A 22,170-nucleotide genomic window follows, 5' to 3' on the forward strand; every position below is an offset into this window, starting at 1 on the left:
TAATACAAAAATGTAGAGGGTCCTTTAAGAGAAGCTCCAGTGTAGTAGTAGAGCAAGCATTCTCACCAACTCCAAAAGATGATGAGTATCCTGCCTCTTACAGTTAAACAAATTCTATATCCTTGCAGGTATTGTTTATTTCTTTCCCATAATAGAGCTCCTCTGAGTTCTCATCACTATTCTACGTATGTGTGTTCCTTGTTTTACTATATCAAGTTTCCAAAATTCCAAAGATATGGGTGCTGCTATATAAGGTGGCATTTTCTAATAATTCAGTTGTAATTACTTAAACATGCATGGGAGTTTACAGATATTAAAGTAAGTCCCTGTCAAGATTTCATCCAGATTGTGTGAAGATTTAACTTCATAGCTACCAGAGAAACACTACTGACACACTATATACTGGCTATAAACTATGGAGATCTTTATTTCCCAGCTGGTGGTGTCGGTGACTAGTTAAATGTTTCACTACATTATCTTGTCGATGTCCATCCCACTTCTTGGATCTGCCCTCCCATCTATCTGAACTGCTGTCATGTTCATATTTATCAGAACTGCTATTTTGTCGATCTGACCCACTAACATGCCTGTGTAACCTAGCCTCAGTCATTTCAGAGTTACTTCTAGGACAGTCAGAATTACTTTCATGTCTTCTGTGGCTATCACATCAGCCCTCATGTTTATCTTCTTGTTTACTTGAAATACTGTCACGTTTCTTTGAAGGTTTGATTATTTGTCTACTATGATCAAAGCTACTGTCTCGTCTGATGCTGCTCTCTTTATGAGTAGTAGATTTCTTGTATCGAGCTACTAATGAGAATAGTGAACAAGGGTCACTGAGAGAGGATGTGTTTTCATTCCAATCCACCTGAGATTGTATCAAACACTTCAACAAATCTGTAGTGTATTGGTAGGGTTGACCAGCAATTTAACTGTTACTCTTACTGTATTTAAGTTTGATATAGTGGCCGCACCTTTTACCACTCTGGTGCAGTCTCACTGGTAATGGGGGTTGAGTGTTGTATAGCATACATTTATTTATTTATTTGTAGTTTATACAGCATGCTTGTATAAATGTTGAAGGCATGCCAGCAACTGCCGTCTGGTACTGGCATCCATGAGTGCATGACAATGACAAGAATTAAAGTTGGTGGGAATGAGTTAACTGGAGCAGTGGTAGCATGGGCACAGAACGTGAAATGAAATTGTTAGTAAAGTGATTCCATAAGACTATTGTTAACTTTATGTTCAGATATACCACCGCACTGCTATGTCTCACCACCTAGTTTTGAGCACTATGTTAATGTTAAAATCCAAAGCTGAACAGTTTGATAAATAATTAATGTACTTTGCATGGCTGCCGTTAAAACAATGCTATTGTGCATATACACTTAAACCATCATCCAATAAAGAATCTGAATTTTGTTCCACAGGATGAGAAATAAAGAAGCATTATCCCTCCATTAATATTATATACAACCATAGAGTTTTGTTAAGACATAACACACCATGGCATGATTTAAGGAATGGAAAACAGGTTCACTATATCAAAGATAAGGTAAATTAATACTTTTGCATAAAAATTTAGTATATAGCTGCAGTGAGCACTCTCAAGTGTACAGTAAACCACACAGCTGCAATGATGTTGCAATTGGTACGTAGGTAGACAAAACTGTATTATACTCAAGTCATTATATTTCCATATGGGACCTAATTGGCTTGTGCAAATTAGTGCATGAGGACATGTATAATTATATACTATCTGCATGGCTATAAAAAATATGCATTTATCTTCTGGGTATTATAGTCCAAACTAGTTGCATGCATGCAGCTATTGTTCATGTGCATTGTATCTGCAAGCTTCAGATGTCACCTCTTGAGGTACTACAACAATGTGTATAATAGGTATAGGTCATTGATATCAATTTATTTTGTTAAACACTTAATCTATGCAAGTAGCTATATATAGATAAATAAATTGAAAAAAAATTATATGAACTAGCTTGGTATATAGTACAGCCTAAAAGTCAGGTAGCTATATATATAAAAGTATACTTATTTAATACCTACTTAATGCAATACATGCTGTATATATATTTGCTATTATATGTAATATGCCTGCCTGGTTGTCACAAGTTTAAAGTACAGTTATCACTGAGTTGCACAGTTGAGAGGACGTATTTTCATTTCTATCCATCTGGGGTTATAGTAATTGCCTCCAAAGCCAATTAATCCATATTGAGCAGGATTGTACTGAGAGTTGAGATTGATGTACCAACAGTTGCTATACCACCATCCTCCATTACCAGTAGCATTGCCAACTTTCATTGCACAGTTTCCTGTCCTCCATCTATCATTGTCATTATCATATGTGCTGAACTTCATGCCATTGAGATACTGAAGTGTTGAGAATGGATCAGTAGAAGTTTGACCAGTAAACCCACCAATAGTCAGTGGGTATTCTTCACTGTCACTTCCTACCCTAAACAGATTGTAGTGAAGGTATGATCTGGTCTTGTTGGAAAATTCAAAATCAACTCTTAGTTCCCATTGGCCAGTTTGTGTAAGACAGTTTATCGCCTTGAGCCCATACCAGAATTCACCATTCAGGTCTCCAAATCCTTTCTCATAGTCAGCCCATGATCGGTTAAAATTCTCAGATCCATCTTTCCTCCTCTGTATTACTGTCCACCCTCCATTTGTTGTTGTAGTGTCACAGTACATACCAACTACTGACAGTCTCCCACTACACCAGTTGTTCATTTTGTATACACCAGATGGAGATTGGTCAAAATGATTCTCCTTAAAACTACAGCAGTTGTCAGAAGGTGGCAAACCACAAGGATATTGATGTTTTTCTGTATTTCTCTTAATTTTATTTATTTGTTGGTCACAGTATGCACTGGTATTTATTTCAGTAGCAAACAATGAGATGAGGATAATGTAAAGTGTTGTTACCATTGTGTATAGATTTATCTGTAGAATATAGAAATATCACATGTATAACTTATCTTCTGTGGTACCATTTCTATTATGCAGTCAGCTATATTATAGTTGGGCTATTCAACACTCTATATAGTTTATAAACTGTTGAGTTATACCAATGGACAAAGCAAGTATCTGTATCAGCTGCATGCTAAGCCATGTGTTAAACACTTTTTTCCTGATACATGCAATATTGTTGGATAGTCTAATCTAAAACTTTTCCTCAAGAGGTATAATGTATCCATCTAGACCCATGAATGTAAGTGTACTTCATGCATCAAGTTGCTTTTTTTCTTTGTGCATGGATAGGGAAGAGCCCACACAAAAGAAAAAGTAGTCTAGACACTTGAGACTAACAAGCTATTTCCCTTATCTTCAGTAGTGATGTTGCAGCCAGTTAATACTACTAATTATCAAACTTGTTAAATGGTACTCACATGATGGTTGGTATAACTAGCTCTTATTATTTGATATCTGTGTGCTACTACTTCTACACTAGGTACGTATATACCACTTAGTAGGAATAACACTGCACACAATGTGGTGTAAAAAAGTGTGATATAAACTATTTTTTCATTAAACCTCAAATTCCGTACGGTTAGCTGTAATAACTCCTTCTGGTTTATAATATCTTTTAGTTAAGAGCAAAGCATACAACTCAATAGACCCTTAAGAGCCTGATACAGTATTAATCTGGTGTAGCTGCTAACATGTACCTGCTGGCATAACCAGCAGTTACTGTTATAGCCTATATAGTACATTTGCTGAACAATCTATAGTGACTGTTGGAACATATCTCAAATGTATATACATATCTTGCAAGATCTTGCTCTTGTATGGTATTGTACCTACCCTATATAGCTATTGCATTAACTCACAGATGCTGACAGAAAAGTTGCCAGAATAAGTTCTAGTAGATAAGTAAATAAATTATTTTAAAAGTAGTCCAGTTGACTAGTAATGATAATACTGCACTATATTTATAGGTGTATAAAGGTTTACCTTATGGTGACCTTATAGAAGATTGAGGACTTGCCCTATACATACATCAGACTGCCTATCGTCATTTTGGTGACCCCTTAATGCTACACAATAGTAGTGTATTGTATTGGTAATCAAATTCAGTTTCAGTTTATAGTCTTGTTTACATACATTCAGTAAGCTGTCAACATCAAGAGATAGTTAGGGGAGGAAATGAAGACATGAGGAGTATACTTCTTGGAAATGAACACTTTTATTCACAGAATGTGAGTAACTAGTCACAGCAGATACATTAAAACCTTAGCATAATGTATGAGAGTAAATTTTATAGGGAAAGTTTTTGTTGAATAACATAAAGAGAGGGGCCATGTAGCTATGTGGACTGGACTAAACATCTAGTGTTTGTATAGTGTAAGAGTGTACATTAGGTGGCCACTGAACATATTAAAGCATTAATGAATAAACTAGTGTCCATTTGGTTCTACTTGGGGTACTTTGAGATAATGAGTTACTCTCTAGAATTCCTATGGATATAGTTACATGAAAATAACAAGGAGAAAACATCCTGACCACCTGGTAGACTCCTGTAAGTGTTCGAGTGTAAAGCGGATGGCTGCAGGTTCGAGGCTACCTAGGTCCAGTCATAGATTTTTTCTCCTTTCTCCAACTTTTCAAACACACCTTAGGTATATAGCTAAAGTCTTTGAGCAGGCTGTAGGACCAGGTGCCCTACAGACCTTCAGCACTTGTGCTGTAAAGCATTAATAAAAGAAAATAAATAAATAGACATCTCATGTTGCTGTATATACTATTTTAAGAACCAACAGTGCACTTCTGCATATAGGCATGTCATACGTATGTATACATCTCAGTAGCTAATGTCTTATTGTGCTTATTGAATTAGCTTAAATATGCCATATGTACACAGAGCCAGTATTTGCTGTGATGTGGAATGTCATTATTGGAAGCAACTAGTATAACTATCCAAAAACCTTTCTTGTTGTAGTGATCATGCAGGCATGATGGCGGGCTATAGGTAAGCTTCAGTCAATGATAGTGCCACAACACATTCACTCTATATGAAACCAATGATACAGTGTCATCCGTAGTGTCATACAAACAGTTCAATGTGTATAAAATCTTTCTTTTCCTAATCAGTTCTTGTTGATCACCTGTTGTATTATCCCTTTCATGTTTATCTTTCTATCATAAACAATAGGTTATCTCTGCATGGTGCAATATCCCAAGTATCTTCAAACAAAAGGTCCATATCAACTATGCAGCTATTCATATAAACATGGTATTGGCTAACTGCTATACCTAAGATCACTAAAAGACTAGTTAAAGTACCCAACTATGTGTCCAATTCATGGCCACAAAGGTGTTGTCTATTTATTTATTTATCGATTGATTGATTGATTGATTGACTGACTGACTGACTGACTGACTGAATGATTGATGCTGAGCAGTCAGCACTACTGGTATACTCAGGAAAAAAACACACGCATGTTCATTGCAAATTCAGAGGCGTCAGAGTAAGTGATAATGATAAGTCCTAATGCTGCCAAAGGCAACTAGTCTAGGGATCTGAGGGCATGTTCCCCCTTAGAAAATTTCTCACTTTGAGATGCTATCTGGAGACAAGTTTAGACCATAATATTGTGTGCAAGTTGCTAGCTGTCTGACAAGTGTGTGTTCAATGTTAGAGATAGACACTAAACATAAAATCACCTCTGTAATACTGTTAAAATGTCTCCCAAGTAGCCACAAAGAAAAACAAAGCCAAAGCTGAATCAATAATTATTTTAGAGGTGCTTAATATGGACAGAGTGGACATAAAGCTGTTCTGGGTGAAAGCATAGATAACAGAAAGGGGCACAAAATGCATACGATCTGCTTCTATCAGTTGTTGCACATGCTAAATACTGCATGTTCACTATACTACTATAGTTTTGCTTAGTTTGCTTCACATCAAGTTTGACAGCTATTTTTTTGTTTCACCTAAAAAGTGGTGAAGCGTTGCACCTACTCTGATGCCCTTGGTGATGCATGGTGTACATGTGTATAGACTCTTAGACTATGTAAGCTGTACTCATTAGCTTTTGCATCTTGCAGATATCAACACATTTTATAGACCCTCTGTGGGAAAGCCTCACCAAACTGTGTTAAGTGAGCCTTCCTGTGGTCTATAATTTTATAGGATTTGAAAAGTGAAAAATCTAGTTGTTTACTTCAACTTAGGATTCTTCAAAACCTTTAGACTTAGTCCATAAGTGATATGATGATCACAAAGAAAACTCTGGGATCCTGTACACTGACCAAAACAACCACCATCATTTGATGGAGGTTGAATATTTTTAATTGTGATGTTTAAGAGCTGAATGTGAGCTGCATCAGGGTCGGATTCAGACTTATGGAAAGGGGGGGTCAAAAATGAACTGAGGCACTACATTGTCTCTGGTTTGATAAGGTGAGGCCAAAAAAAAAAAAAGGTCACAGCCAGCTGACAATAGCTGCCCATTTCACCAACCACGCATTTATAGCTGATAAAGTACATAAAAATCCTTAAATAGCTCACCACACACTGTTCTAATACTGTGACTGCTTTATTAGAGTGACTGCTCTATTAGAGTATCTCGATCTTGGTATACTAAAAATTTTTGGAGGGGGGTCAAGAGCCCCCTTTAACCCCCCCCCCCCCCCCCGTATCCGCCCCTGGGCTGCATCATGAGTGCATCATTAAAATTTATGGGCACGGCCTTGATTTTTCCATTGTGGTTTCTAGTTTGGTAATGGACAGAGGTTTGGGGTCCCGACAGATTTGAACATCAATAATACTTCAAATTTCATGGATGTAATATATACTATTTTCAATATACCTATGCTTGGTTCCCTTTAAATCCTAAATGTTTATGGCTGGTCAGGTATTAAAGTGATCCAAATTTTCTCCTATTGAAATGAAAAGCTCAAGATTTAGCTTAGTTTGAATTCCAACTACATTATTTCTAAAGTATACTGTTGTATTTTGTATTCCATTATGAATGTTCTAGTAGAGTAGTCTTGACTGCTGTGTTAGAATAGATCTCACTGATTATCTTTCAGTTCTATCTTTGTTAACTGAATCTCCACAGTGTCAAGATTTTACCAAAAGGTAGAGGCCTGCATGAGGGTGCTTCCCAGATTACAAAAACAGCTACAGACAAAAAAAACTCGCCCTTGTTCTCTCTTAATTTAATTTTGAAGAATCAATGTAAGTTTCTTATTACACAGTATATAGGTCTATTGTCCTGTCCTGCTGGTCACCCTATTCTGTATATCTGACAATTCTCATAATTTCACCATGAGACTCGAGTTTTTAGGCCTCTTTACTTTTCAAGGTCTCATGGTCAGATACTAATTTCTCAAAGCCACACTTTGGATTTCAAGAATTCTTGGATTTCAAGGTTTTCAGCTGGAAACACAATGCAAACCCAAATATTTAATATAAGAACTCTCAGTCTCTAAGCAGCCTATATCCACCTAGTTTTGAGCATGTTAATGTTAAAACCCAAAGCTGGACAGTTTTGATAAATAGTTAATCTGTTCTACATGTACTTTGCATGGCTGCCTTTAAAACATTACTATTGTGCGTATGTATACTTAAATCATTGTCCAATAAAGAATCTGAATTTGTTCCACAGGATGAGAAATAAAGAAGCATTATCCCTCCAACAATATTATATACAACCGTAGAGTTTTGTTAAGACACAACACACCATGGTGTGATTTAAGGTAATGATTCTAATGAAAAACGGGTCCACTTTATCAAAGATAAGGTAAATTAATACTTTTGCATGAAAAATTTAGTACATAGCTGCAGTGAGCACTTTCAAGTGTACTGTGGTATGGCACAAGTTAGTGCATGAGAACATGTATAATTATATACTATCTGCATGGTTATATATGCATTTACCTTCTGGGTATTATAGTCCAAGCTAGTTGCATGCATGCAGCTGTAGTTCATTTGCATAATGCATTGTGTGCAAGCTTTCAGATGCCACCTCTTGAGGTACAACAATAAGTTATTGATATCAATTTATTTTGTTAAACACTTGGCTATAAATAGATAAGTAAATTTAAAATAATGAACTAGCTATAGTAGCTATATAAAAGTATACACAATATAATGTCTATACCTATGAGAATACATGCAGTAAATACATTTGCTATTAGCTATAATATGCCTGCCTGATTGCCACAAGTTAGCAAAATTATTACTGAATAGCACAGTTGAGAGGACGTATTTTCATTTCTATCCATCTGGGATTGTAGTAAATGCCTTCAAAGCCAATTAATCCATATCGAGCAGGATTGTACTGAGAGTTGAGATTGATGTGCCAACAGTTGTTATACCACCATCCTCCATTACCAGTAGCATTGCCAACTTTCATTGCACAGTTTCCTGTCCTCCAACTGTCATTGTCATTATCATATGTACTGAACTTCATGCCATTGAGATGATAATATATTGAGAATGGATCAGTAGAAGTTTCACTAGTAAACCCACCAATAGTCAGTGGGTATTCTTCACTAGCATTTCCTACCCTAAACAGATTGTAGTGAAGGTATGATCTGGTCTTGTTAGAAAATTCAAAATCAACTCTTAGTTCCCATTGGCCAGTTTGGGTAAGACAGTTCATAGCCTTGAGCCCATACCAGAATTCACCATTCAGATCTCCAAATCCTTTCTCATAGTCAGCCCATGATCGGTTAAAATTCTCAGATCCATCTTTCCTCCTCTGTATCACTGTCCATCCTCCATTTACTGTTGTAGTGTCACAGTACATACTAACTACTGACGGTCTCCCACTACACCAGTTATTCATTTTGTATACACCAGATGGAGATTGGTCAAAATGATTTTCCTTGAAACTACAGCAGTTGTCCGAAGGTGGCAAACCACAAGGATATTGATGTTTTTCTGAATTTCTCTAAATTTCATTTATTTGTTGGTCACAGTATGTACTAGCAATTATTCCAGTAGTGAACAATGAGATGAGGATAATGTAAGATGTTGGTTCCATATGTATAGATTTATCTGTAGAATATAACACATGTATCTTCAGTGGTACCATTCTATCATGTAATCAGCTATATTATAGTTGGGCTATTCAACACTATATAGTTATAAACTGTTGAGATTATATGATACCAATGGACAAAACTAAGCCATGCGTTAAACACTTTTTTATCCTGATACATGCAATATTGGTGGATAGTCTAATCTAAAGCTTTTCTTCAAGAGACATAATATCCATCTAGACCCAAGAATGTAATAAGGTGTGCTTGCAATCATCAAGCTATAGCTACCAACCCCAAATTGCTTCTTTTTTTCTTTGTGTGTGGTTGGGGAAAAGCCCAAGAAAAAAACATTCTATACACCTGAGACTAACAAGATCACACCCTAATTCCCTTGTCATCAGTAGCTATGTTGCAGCCTACTTGATGGGATGTCAATTCAATGAAGTTAAGTAGTACTCACAGATGGTTCTAGGTAGGTATATAGCTCTTAGCAGGAATAACACTACACACAAAGTGGTGTAAAGGAGTATGATATAATATTGGTTTCAATTATCTTTTCATTAAATCTCAAATTCCATATAGTTAGCTGTAATAACTCCTTATGGTTTATTACATCATAACACCTTCTAAATATAAAGGGCACACAACCCTGAACTTTATGAACAGAGCCTCTTAGATACAGTATTAAATTCTGTGTGGCTGCACCTGCTGGCATAACTGGCAGTAACTGTAATATAGCCTACTGTATGTAGTACATTTGCTGAGCAATCTAGCTACTGTTGGAACATATCTCAAGTGTATCTTGCTTTTTTATAAGATCTTGCTCTTGTATGGTATTGTACCTATCCTATATAGCTAATGCATTAACTCACAGCTGTTGACAGAAAAGTTGCTGGGATAAGTTCTAGTAGATAAGTAGATAATTTAGTCCAGTTGACTAGTAATGGCAATACTGCACTATTTATAGGTGTATCAAAGGTTTATCTTATAATGACCTTATAGAAGATTGAGGCCTTACCCTATACATATGTCAGACTGTCCATTGTCATTTTAGCGACCTTACAACAGTGGTATTGTATTGACAGTCAAATGCAGTTTCAATTTACAGTTTTGTTGATATACATTCAGTAAGCTGTCATTCTCATAGATACCCTTTAACATTATGAGATAGTTGGGAGAGGAAATAAATACGTGGGGAGTATACTAGGAAGTGAACACTTTTATTCACAGAATGTGAGTAACTGTAGTACCAGCAGATACCGGTACATTAACCTTGGCATAATGTATGAGAGTAAATTTAGAGGAAAGTTTTTGCCAAATAACATTAGGTGTGGACTGGACTAAACCTCTAGTGGTTGTGTAGTGTAAGAGTGTACATTAGATATGGCCACTGAACATAGGCATCTCATGTTGCTTTTACAGAACCAAGAGTATACTGTATTATTATAGGTATGTCACATAAATTATGTGCATCTCAGTAGCTAATGTATTATTATTATTATGCATGCTTATTGAATTAGTTAAAAGATACTCATGTGTGTACAGAACCAGTATTTGCTATGATATGGAATGTATCGGAAGCAACTCAATGGTCTTTGAAATCTGTACTAGCTAGCTATTCTTCTCTTGTTGTGATCACACAGGAGTATGACGGCATGCTATAGGTAAGCTTCAGTCAATGATGCATGATAGTGCTACAACACATTCACTTGTAGCTTATCATACAGTACTGTTAATATAGTATAAAGGGTTAATCAATGTGTGTAAAAATCTTCAATGTCCTAACCAATTCTTCTTGATCATTTGTTGCATAATCCCTTTTATGTTTTTCATCATACGTGATAGCATCTCTAGTGCAATATTCCAAGTATCTTCAAAGAAAAGGTCCAGTTCCATATCAACTATGCAGTTATTCATATGAGCCTCAAATGGTATTAACTGCTATGTCTATAATTTTGAGATTACTTAAAGACTAGTTAAAGTACCCGCAACTATGTGTCCAATTAATCCATGACCACAAATTACTGTACAGGTGTCACCGTCAGATTGACTGATGTATTTATTGATTTATTGATTGATTGATTGATTGATTGATTGATTGATTGATTGATTGATTGATTGATTGATTGATTGATTGATACTGAGACATACTGGTATGTTCAGGAAAAATACCACACATGTACATTGCAAATGTCAGAGTAAAAGCGAAAGTGGCAGGGCTCAGTCCTAAGGTGTTGCCTAGTCTAGATATGCTCCCCCAGAAAGGCAATTTTGTAATACTGTGCATGTGTAAGTTGCTATAGCTAGCTGTCTGACAAGCAGTTAGAAATAGGCACTGACTAAAAAAACACCTCTGTGATACTGTTTAACTCTTAAACATTGTAATGATGAGGTAAACTGTAAGGAATGTTTCCACAAAGAAAAACAAAGCTGAATGTAACAATAATTATTTTAAAGGTGCTTAATACAGACTGAGTGGACATGAAGCTGATCTGCATGGGTGAAAGCACAGGTAGCAGAAAGGGCTACTATCTATGGCAAAACACAGGTTACAGTATAGGGTTGTTTTTATCAGTTGTTGCCATTAAAACAAAATACTGAATGTTCACTATACTTTTGGTTAGTTTAGCTTCATAATCACTTTTGAGAGTTACTTTTTAAAATTTCAGCCAAAAGGTGGTGAAGCTCTGTCACACCTACTCTGATGCCCTTGATGATGGTGCATACATATGTGTATGGACTCTAATTATGTCAGCTGTATACCATTAGCCCTTGCACCTCAACAGACCATCAGTCTAAAGACTGTGGGGAAGCCTCACCAAGCTGTGTTAAGTGAGCCTTCCTGCGGTCTATAATTTAACAGGATATGAAAAGTGAAAAATCTAGTTGTTTAGTTCAACTTAGGATTCTCCAAATCCTTTAGACTTAGTCCATAAGTGACATGATGATCACAAAGATAACTTTGGGATCCTGTACACCGACCATAACAACCACCATCAGTTAATGGAGGATGAGTACTTTTAATTATGATGCTAAAGATTCATATTACATATTAATAACGAATGACTGCATGCATGCATTATTTAAATTTATGGGCACATGAAGCTTTGATTTTTTCCAATGTTTGGTAATGGACAGGAGTTTGGGGTTCCTGCTGCTGATAGATTTTGAAAATTAAAATGCTTCAAGATTTACTAGATTCATAATTTCATGGATATAGTACAAAATATTTTCAATATAGCTATGCTTGGTTCTCTTCAAGTCCTAAATGTTTATGGCTGGTCAGATATTGTAGTGATCCAAATTGAAATGAAAAGTTCAAGTTTAAATTCCAAGTCAGTCTTACATTTAGTTAGCTGTATAATTTCTGAATAATTATTATGAATGCTCTATTAGAAAACATCTGACTGCTCTATTAGAAAACATCTGACTGCTCTATTAGATTATCTTTCAGTGCTACCCTAATCATCTCTGCAGTGACAAGGTTTCACCAAAAGGCATGAGGCCTGTACAAGGATGCTTCTCAGATTAAAAAACTGACCATGTTCTCCTTTAATTCACTTTCGAGGAATCAATGTAAGTTAGTATATAGTTGTTAGCCATGCCATAAAATTAATTTTGCATCTGAAAATATGTCTCAACCATCAATTACTGAGAAGTTAAGAGGCCATTATGTTTTATTTTCAGTTATGTTCAGCCTGTTATATATGAGCAAAGGACAGTATAAGTAAGAAATGTCTCTGCAATTAATACATGGCCACAGAGAAGCCATAATGCACTACCACAAATCAACACTTTGTACAGCATGCAAATAAAATGGCTAAGTCCAGGATGCATGTACTGTATGTACTGCAGTGAAAAATCAAGCCTGTAGCTTTAGTTGCAAACTCTTGCTATTATCGAGTTATGCTTGTCTGAAGGTATTAGTAGTAGATTATAAATTTGTATATGATCCCTAATACACAACTACGTAATATAGAGAGAAATGTAACAATGCTTTCGATGATGTTATAGCAGAAAACTACAGGGTGTGGCAGTTGTAGTTATCACATGATATAGTGGCTGCACCTTTTACCACACTATTGCAGTCTCACTGGTAATGGAGGTTTAGCATATTTATTTATTTGTTTGTAGCTTTATAGCATGCTCGCATAAATCACAATCACTGTTGAAGGCATGCCAGCAACTGCTGTCTCGTGCTGGCATGCATGAGTGCATGACTAAACACAATGACAAGTATTAAAGTTGGTTGGAATGGGTTAGCTGCAGCAGCAGTAGCATGGGCACAGAACGTGAAATGTACAGGATTGAAATTATTAGTAAAGTGATTCCATAAGACCATGCATGTATTGTTAATTTTATGTTTCAGATCCCCTACAGCACTGCTATGTCTCACCACCTAAATTCATGTAGTTTTGACCATGTTAATGTTAAAACCCAAAGCTGGACAGCTTTGATAAATATATAGTTAATCTGTTCTAGATCTACTATACTCTGCATGGCTGCCTTTAATTGCCTTCTTGCATATGCACTTAAACCATCATTCAGTAAAGAATCTGAATTTTGTTCTACAGGATGTAAAATAAAGAAATATATATGTATTATCCCTCTGCCAATATTATATGCAACCATAGAGTTGAGACATAACACACCATGGTGTGATTTAAGGTAATAGAAAACAGGTCCACTTTATCAAAGATACTACTTTTGCATGAAAAATTTGATACATAGCTGCAGTAAGGACAGTAAACCATATAGCTGCAGTGATGTTGATAGGTATACCAGTAGTCAAAACTATATACTCATGTTCCATATGGGACCTGATTGTGTCACAACTTAGTGCATGAGGATATGTATAACTATACACTATCTGCATGGTTATATATACATATATCTTATGGATATCATAGTCTAATAGCATGCGTGCAGCTGTAGTTTATATGCATTGGAACTTTCAGATGTCACCTCTTGAAGTACTACAACAATGTGTATTTATAAGTCACTGACATCATTACACACTTAATCTATATACATAGTGCCTAAAAATTAAGTATAGCTATATAAAAGTATACACAATTTATATTATTTAATACTTATGAGAATATATACATGCAGTAAATATATTTGCTATTAGCTATAATATGCCTGCTTGGTTGTCACAAGTTACAAAATTATCACTCAGTTGCACAGTTGAAAGGACGTATTTTCATTTCTATCCAATTTGGGTTATAGTAATTGCCTCCAAAGCTGATTAATCCATATTGAGCAGGATTGTACTGAGAGTTGAGATTGATGTTCCAACATTGGTTATACCACCATCCTCCATTACCAGTAGCACTGCCAACTTTCATTGCACAGTTTCCTGTCCTCCAACTGTCATTGTCATTATCATATGTGCTGAACTTCATGCCATTGAGGTAGTTTTGTGTTATGAATGGGTCAGAAAAAGTTTTACCGGTAAACCCATCAATAGTCAGTGGGTATTCTTCACAAGCACTTCCTACTCTAAACAGATTGTAGTGAAGGTAGGATCTGGTCTTGTTGGGAAATTCAAAATCCACTCTTAGTTCCCATTGGCCAGTTTGTGTAAGACAGTTCATAGTCTTGAGCCCATACCAGAATTCACCATTCAGATCTCCAAATCCTTTCTCATAGTCAGCCCATGATTGGTTAAAATTCTCAGATCCATCTTTCCTTCTCTGTATCACTGTCCACCCTCCATTTGTTGTTGTAGTGTCACAGTACATATCAACTATTGATAGTCTCCCACTACACCAGCTGTTCATTTTGTATATGCCAGATGGTGATTGGTCAAAATTATTCTCCTTAAAACTACAGCAGTTATCCGAAGGTGGCAAACCACAAGGATATTGATGTTTTTCTGTATTTCTCTTAATTTCATTTATTTGTTGGTCACAGTATGTACTAACAATTATTCCAGTAGTGAACAATGTAAAGTGTTGTTGCCATTGTATAGTGAGATTTATCTGTATAGAATTATAGGATTCACATGTAGAGCTTATCTTCTGTGATACCATTTCTATAATGCAGTCAGCTATATTGTTGAGCTATTCAACACTATTATAGTTTATATAAACTGTTGAGTTATACTGATATCAATGGACAAAACAAGTATCTGTATCAGCTGCATGCTAAACCATGCGTTAAACACTTTTTTCCTGATGCATGCAATACTGGTGGGCAATTTAATATTTTTCCTCAAGAGATATGATATGTCCATCTAGACCCATGAATGTTAGTGTACTTTATGCACAAGCTATACCAACCCCAACCTGGCGAGGCTGCTTTTTTTTTTCTTTGTGTATGGATGGGGAGGAGCCCACACAAAAGAAAAAGTGGTCTAACACTAACAAGAACACACCCTAATTCCCTTATCATCACTAGCTATGCTGCAGCCAGTTAATACTACCAATATCAAACTTGATAGGATGTCAAACTCATAGAGGAATGGTTGGTATATATAACTCTTATTATTTGATATGCATATCTGTGTGCTACTACTGCTATAAGTAGGTACCTCTTAGCAGGAATAACACTGCACACAAAGAAGTGTAAAAGTTCCAATTATTTTTTTTTCACTAAACCTCCCAGTCCATATAGCTAACTGTAATAACTCAGGTCTTCTGGTTTATTACATCATAGCAAGGTATACAACTCAATAGACCCTTGAACTTTATACAGAGCCTCCTAGATACAGTATTAATCTCTAACTGTGTAGCTGCTAACTAGCACCTGCTGGCATAACCAGCAGTTACTGTTTTATAGCGTATATAGTATATTTGCTGAACAATCAAACAACTGTTGCAACACATCTCAAGAAGTGCATATATATATCTTGCTCTTTTTATAAGATCCTATGGTAGCTTTATTATCCTATATAACTATTACATTAACTCAAAGATGCTGACAGAAAAGTTGCTGGGATAGATAAGTAGATAAATGTAGTCCAGTTGACTATTAATGATAATACTGCACCATTTATAGGTGTATAAAGGTTTATCTTACAGTGACCTTGTAGAAGATTGAGGCCTTGCCCTATATGTATGTCTGACTGCCCATTTGTCATTTTAGTGACCTTACAATAGTGGTGTATTGTATTGGCAATCAAATGAAGTTTCAATTTACAGTCTTGTTGATATATCAGTAGGGGTTGTTATCATACTTATAACCTTTAACATCATGAGATACGTAGTTGGGGGAGGAAATGAATTCATGGGGAGTATACTAGGAAATGAACAATTTTATTCACAGAATGTGAGTGACTAGTCACAGCAGATACAATAAACATATGAGAGTGAGTTTTAGAGGGAAAGTTTTTGCCAAATAACATAAAGAGTATAGTTATGTGAACTGGCTAGTCTTTGTGTAGTGTAAGAGTGTACACTAGATGGCCACTGAACATAGTCATATCATTAAAGAACCAAGAGTGTTGCATTAAATGCACACCATGCATATGTGCATCTCAGTAGCCAATGTGCTTATAGAGATGCTCATGTGTGTCAGTGCCGAACCAGTATTTGGTATAATGTGGAATGTATTGGAAACAACTGAATGGTCTTTGAAATCTGTACTAGGTAGCTATTCTGAAAACCTTCTCTTATTACAGATGATCATACAGGATATGATGGTGTGGTATATAGGTATAAGTTTGGTCAATGATAGTGCCACAACACATTGTAGCTTATTATATGACATCATCTGTAATGACATGCAAACTGTTAATGTAGCCTGTAAAAGGACAATGTGTAAAAATCTTCATTTTCCTAATCAGTTCTTGATGATAGCCTGTTACATAATCCCTTTCATGTTTATTTTTTTATCATACACAATAACAGTTATCTCTGATGTACTAATCCAAGTATCTTCAAACAAAAGATCCATATAGTTCCATATCAACCATACAGTTATTCATATGGGCTTCAAATGGTATTAACTGCTGTGTCTATAATTTTGAGATCACTAAAAGACTAGATAAAAGATATTAAAAGCCTCACTATTTATTTTTATTATGAACACTTGGCAATTATGTGTCCAATTAATTCATCAATTCATGACCACTAATAGCTGTATACAGGTACATGCGTGATCTATTTATTGATTGATTGAAAGTTAAGTTACCTAGTCAAGGGGTCTGGGGATATTCTCTTCCAGAAAAACTTTAGACATTTCAAGATGATATCTGGAGGCAATTTTGGACTGTAATACTGTTGCAAGTTGTTATAGCTAGCAGTCTGACAAGTGGTTAGGGATAGGCACTGACCAAACAACATCTTTGTAATATTGTTAAACATTATAATGAAGAAGTAAACTGTAACCACAAAGAAAAACAATGCCAAAGCTGAATATAGCAATAATTGTTTTAGAAGTGCTTAATACAGACTGAGTGGACATGAAAATGCTCTGGGTGAAAACATAGATACAGAAAGGGGCACGAATTGTGTACTATCTATGATGTAAGACAGGTTACAATTGTGTTACTTTTATCAATTGTTGTCATTAAAACAAAAATACTGTATGTTTCCTATACTTGTGGTTAGCTTGGCTTCATAATCAAGTTTGACAGTTATTTCAACCAAAAGGTGGTGAAGCTCTACTCTGATACCCTTGATGATGGTGTATATATGTATGGACTCTAAACTGTATGCTGTTACCATTACCTTGCAAATATCAATAGACCATCAGTCTAAAGGTTGTGGGGAAGCCTCACCAAGCTGTGTTTTGTGAGCCTTCCTGTGTGGTCTATAATTTCATAGGATTTGAGAAGTGAAATATCTTGTTGTTTACTTTAACTTAGGGTTCCCCAAAGCCTTTAGATTTAGTCCATGAGTAATATGATGATCACAAAGAAAGGATCCTGTACACTGACCAAAACAGCCACCATCAGGTTGAATACTTTTAATTGCCACTGACAGATTAGAGCTTCAAAATTTACTAGACTCATGATTTCATGGATATAATATAAACTATTTTCAATATAACTATGCTTGGTTTCCTTTAAGTCCTAAGTGTTTATGGCTGGTCAGGTATTGAAGTGATCAAAATTCTCCAATTGAAATGAAGAGCTCAAGATTTAGCATAGTTTAAATTTCAAGTCAGTCTAACATTTAGCTAGCTATATTATTCCTGAAAACCCATCATAAAATTGTATTCCGCTAGGGATGTTCTATTAGAGTAGTCTTGACTGCTCTATTAGAATACATCTGACTGCTTTATTAGAGTATCTTTCAGGTTGATTAATCTTCTCCGCAGTGACAAGGTTTCATCAAAAGGTTTGAAGCTTGCACAAGGGTACTTCCCAGATTGCAAAAACAAGTACAGTGTACAGATAAAAAAACTGCTCTTGTTCTCCTTTAATTCAATTTTTTGAGGAATTAATGTAAGTTTCTTATTACACAGTATATAGTTCTACTGCCCTGCCCTGCCCTGCCGGTCCCCCTATTCTGCATAACTGAAAACTCTCACAATTTCACCAAGAGACTCAAGTTTTTGGGCCTCTTGACTTCTCAGGGTGTCACAGTCATGTACTAATTTCTCTAAGCCACACTTTTAATTTCAAAAATTCTTGGTTTCGACTGGCTCAAACCCACTACTGAAAATATTTCATATAAGAACTCTCAGTCTCTATATGCAGCCTATATCAATCAATTCCTAACATATGTTTAAAATTTCAGCTTTTTGAGTAAAAATTCAATTTCAGAATACATAATTTTCCTGGGGAGTGCCCTCAGACCTCCCTAGCTAGTTCATGTGTATGTGCATGAGTCCCACCAAATGATTGTGGGGCTTATTTTGTAGAATACATGCTGCTGGGAATCATGCTTGGGTTGTCTCAAGGTTAACTTTCGTTCCAAATTGAGAGGCCTGATCTGATAGTCTAGTGCTCCTGCTGCAAGCTAAAAAGTTAAAAGGGGTTTCCAGAACCTCAGGTAACCTCCAAATATTCCACTGTTAGTTTATGATCTGTAATCCAACTTGAATTCCTTATGCTTGTTTGTTTACCTTTTATGGCTGGTGAACATACGCAAACTGCATCAAATCAAAGAACAGCGCTAGCCATGTCAAAAATTAATTTTGCATCTTAAAATGTGCCCCAACCATCAATTACTGAGAAGTGAAGAGGCCATTGTGCTTCATTTTCAATTATGTTCAGCCTGTTATATACAAGCTAAAACAATACAAGAAATGTCTCAGCAATTAATCTAGTCAAATACAGATGATAATTCCCACAGACTAATGCACTACCATGAATCAACACCTTGTGCAGCAAAAAAAAGGGTATGTCCAGGATGCATGCATTGTATGTACTGCAGTATGCCAAAAGGCAGTGAAAAATCAAACCTGTAGCCTTAGCTATTATTGAGTTACTGAAGACATTAGTAAGTTAGCCAGCAGATTAAAATTTTGTCCACGATCCCTAATATACAGCTACTATAGTGAGAGATGCTGCTCAATGACAATGCTTTTGATGACGTTATATATAGAAAACTACAGGGTGTGGCAGTTGTAGTGATCACATTATATAGTGGCTACACCTTTTACCACTGTTTGCAGCGTCACTGGTAATGAGGATTGAGTGTTTTATAGCATATATTTATCTGTTTATATTTTTATAGCTTTACAGCATGCTTGTATAAATTACAATCCATGCCAGCAACTGCCGTCTGGTGCTGGCATCCATGAGTACACAATTTAACACAATGACAAGTATTGAAGTTGGTGGAATGGGTTAGCGGTAGCATGGGCACAGAATGTGAAATGTGCAGGATTGAAATTGCCATTAGTAAAGTGATTCCATAAGGCCATGCACTTTTATGTTTCAGATCCTCCGCTACACTGCTGTGTGTCACCAAATTTTGACCATTTTATTGTTTAAACCTAAAGCCGGACAGTTTGATAAACAGTTAATCTGTTCTACATGTACTTTGCATGGCTTCCTTTAAAACATTGCCATCATGCATATACACTTAAACCATCATCTAATAAAGAATTTGAATTTTGTTCCACAGGATGAGAAGCATTATCCCTCCATATACAATCATAGGGTTTTGTTAAAACCTAACATACCATGGCATGATTTAAGGTAATGGAAAACAGGTCCACTTAATGAAAGATTAATACTTTTGCATGAAACATTTAGTAACCACATGGCTGTAGTGATGTTGATAGGTAGTCAAAACTATATGCTCAAGTTATTATATCTCCATATGGGACCTGATCAGCCTGTGGTGTGGCACAAGTTAGTGCATGAGGACATGGATAAGTATAGACTATCTGCATGGTTATACATTTGTCTTCTGGGTACAGTATTATAGTCTAGTTACGTGCATGCAGCTGTAATTCATATGCATTGTGCTTGCATGCTTTCAGATATCACCTCTTGAGGTACTACAACAATGTGTAGTTATATAGGTCATTGATTATTTTGTTAAACGCTTAATCTATACAAGTAGCTATAATTACATTTAAATTATTATTATTTAGTGTCTATGAGAATATTATACTATTAGCTATAATATGCCTGCCTGGTTGTCACAAGTTAGCAAAGTTATCACTGAGTTGCACAGTTGAGAGGACGTATTTTCATTTCTATCCAACTTGGGTTATAGTAATTGCCTTCAAAGCCAATTAATCCATATTGAGTAGGATTGTACTGAGAGTTGAGATTGATGTACCAACAGTTGTTATACCACCATCCTCCATTACCAGTAGCATTTCCAACTTTCATTGCACAGTTTCCTGTCCTTTGTTTATCATTGTCATTATCATATGTGCTGAACTTCATTCCATTGAGATGATGACGTGAAGAGAATGGATCGGTAGGAGTTTCACCAGTAAACCCACCAATAGTCAGTGGGTATTCTTCACTAGCACTTCCTACTCTAAACAGATTGTAGTGAAGGTAGGATCTGGTCTTGTTGGGAAATTCAAAATCAACTCTTAGTTCCCATTGGCCAGTTTGTGTAAGACAGTTCATGGCCTTAAGCCCATACCAGAATTCACCATTCAGGTCTCCAAATCCTTTCTCATAGTCAGCCCATGATCGGTTAAAATTTTCAGATCCATCTTTCCTCCTCTGTATCACTGTCCATCCTCCATTTGCTGTTGTAGTGTCACAGTACATACCAACTATTGACAGTCTCCCACTACACCAGCTGTTCATTTTGTATACACCAGGTGGAGATTGGTCAAAATGATTCTCCTTAAAACTACAGCAGTTGTCCGAAGGTGGCAAACCACAAGGATATTGACGTTTTTCTGTACTTCTCTTAATTTCATTTATTTGTTGGTCACAGTGTGTAATAGCAATTATTCCAGTGGTGAACAATGAGATGAGGATAATGTAAAGTGTTGTTACCATTGTGTATAGATTTATCTGTAGAATATAGAAATCACATGTATAGCTTATCTTCTGTGGTACTATTTCTATTATGCAGTCAGCTATATAGTTGGGCTCTTCAACACTATTATAGTTTATAAACTGTTGAGATTATTAAGTTATACTGATACAAATGGGCAAAGCAAGTATCTATATCAGCTACATGCTAAGCCATGCGTTAAACACTTTTTTTTCTTTGATACATGCAATATTGGTGGATAGTCTAAACTAATTTTTTCTCAAGAGATATGATGTATCCATCTAGGCCCGTGAATGTAAGATGCATCAAGCTATATGTACATCTAGTCACAATGTCTTGTAGGACTTGCAAACTGCTCTTTTCTTTTTGTGTGTGGATGGCAAGGAGTCCACACATAAGAAAAAGTAGTCTAGACACTTCAGACTAAGAACACATGCGCCCTATAATTCCCTTATCTTCAGTATAGCTATGCTGCAGTCAGTTAATACTACTAATTATCAAACTTGACATGGTGTCAAACTCAATTAAGTTAAGTCGTACTCACAGAAGATAGGTATAACTCTTATTATTTGATATCTGTGTGCTGCTACTATACAGGTATATACCTCTTAGCAGGAATAACACTACACATAAAGTGGTGCAAACCGATTCCAACCATTGTCACTAAACCTCTAAGTCTATCTAGTTAATAATAATTTAGCTCCTTCTGGTTTAAAAATCATAACACCAGTTTTAAAATAGAAGTCATTATAAGTCAGTGATGCTT

The 22,170-nt window shown here is 35.9% G+C and overlaps 4 protein-coding genes across 4 annotated transcripts; all 4 read right to left on the bottom strand.

The window, feature by feature from the left end:
• Nucleotides 1-2,151: 2,151 nt before the first annotated feature.
• Nucleotides 2,152-2,961, bottom strand: LOC136248404 (fibrinogen-like protein A). Its single transcript, XM_066040187.1, has one exon. It carries the CDS (start codon nucleotides 2,959-2,961, stop codon nucleotides 2,152-2,154), a length of 810 nt encoding a protein of 269 aa, XP_065896259.1.
• A 5,258-nt stretch (nucleotides 2,962-8,219) lies between these two features.
• LOC136248405 (fibrinogen-like protein A) lies at nucleotides 8,220-8,831 on the bottom strand. Its single transcript, XM_066040188.1, has one exon. It carries the CDS (start codon nucleotides 8,829-8,831, stop codon nucleotides 8,220-8,222), a length of 612 nt encoding a protein of 203 aa, XP_065896260.1.
• A 5,370-nt stretch (nucleotides 8,832-14,201) lies between these two features.
• On the bottom strand, nucleotides 14,202-15,065 carry LOC136248407 (fibrinogen-like protein A). The gene has a single exon (XM_066040189.1). It carries the CDS (start codon nucleotides 15,063-15,065, stop codon nucleotides 14,202-14,204), a length of 864 nt encoding a protein of 287 aa, XP_065896261.1.
• Nucleotides 15,066-20,596: 5,531 nt separating this feature from the next.
• LOC136248408 (fibrinogen-like protein A) lies at nucleotides 20,597-21,406 on the bottom strand. Its single transcript, XM_066040190.1, has one exon. It carries the CDS (start codon nucleotides 21,404-21,406, stop codon nucleotides 20,597-20,599), a length of 810 nt encoding a protein of 269 aa, XP_065896262.1.
• Between the last annotated feature and the right edge of the window lie 764 nt (nucleotides 21,407-22,170).

The sequence above is a fragment of the Dysidea avara genome, chromosome 3, assembly GCF_963678975.1.
Source record: "Dysidea avara chromosome 3, odDysAvar1.4, whole genome shotgun sequence".
Taxonomy (NCBI): Eukaryota; Metazoa; Porifera; class Demospongiae; order Dictyoceratida; family Dysideidae; genus Dysidea; species Dysidea avara.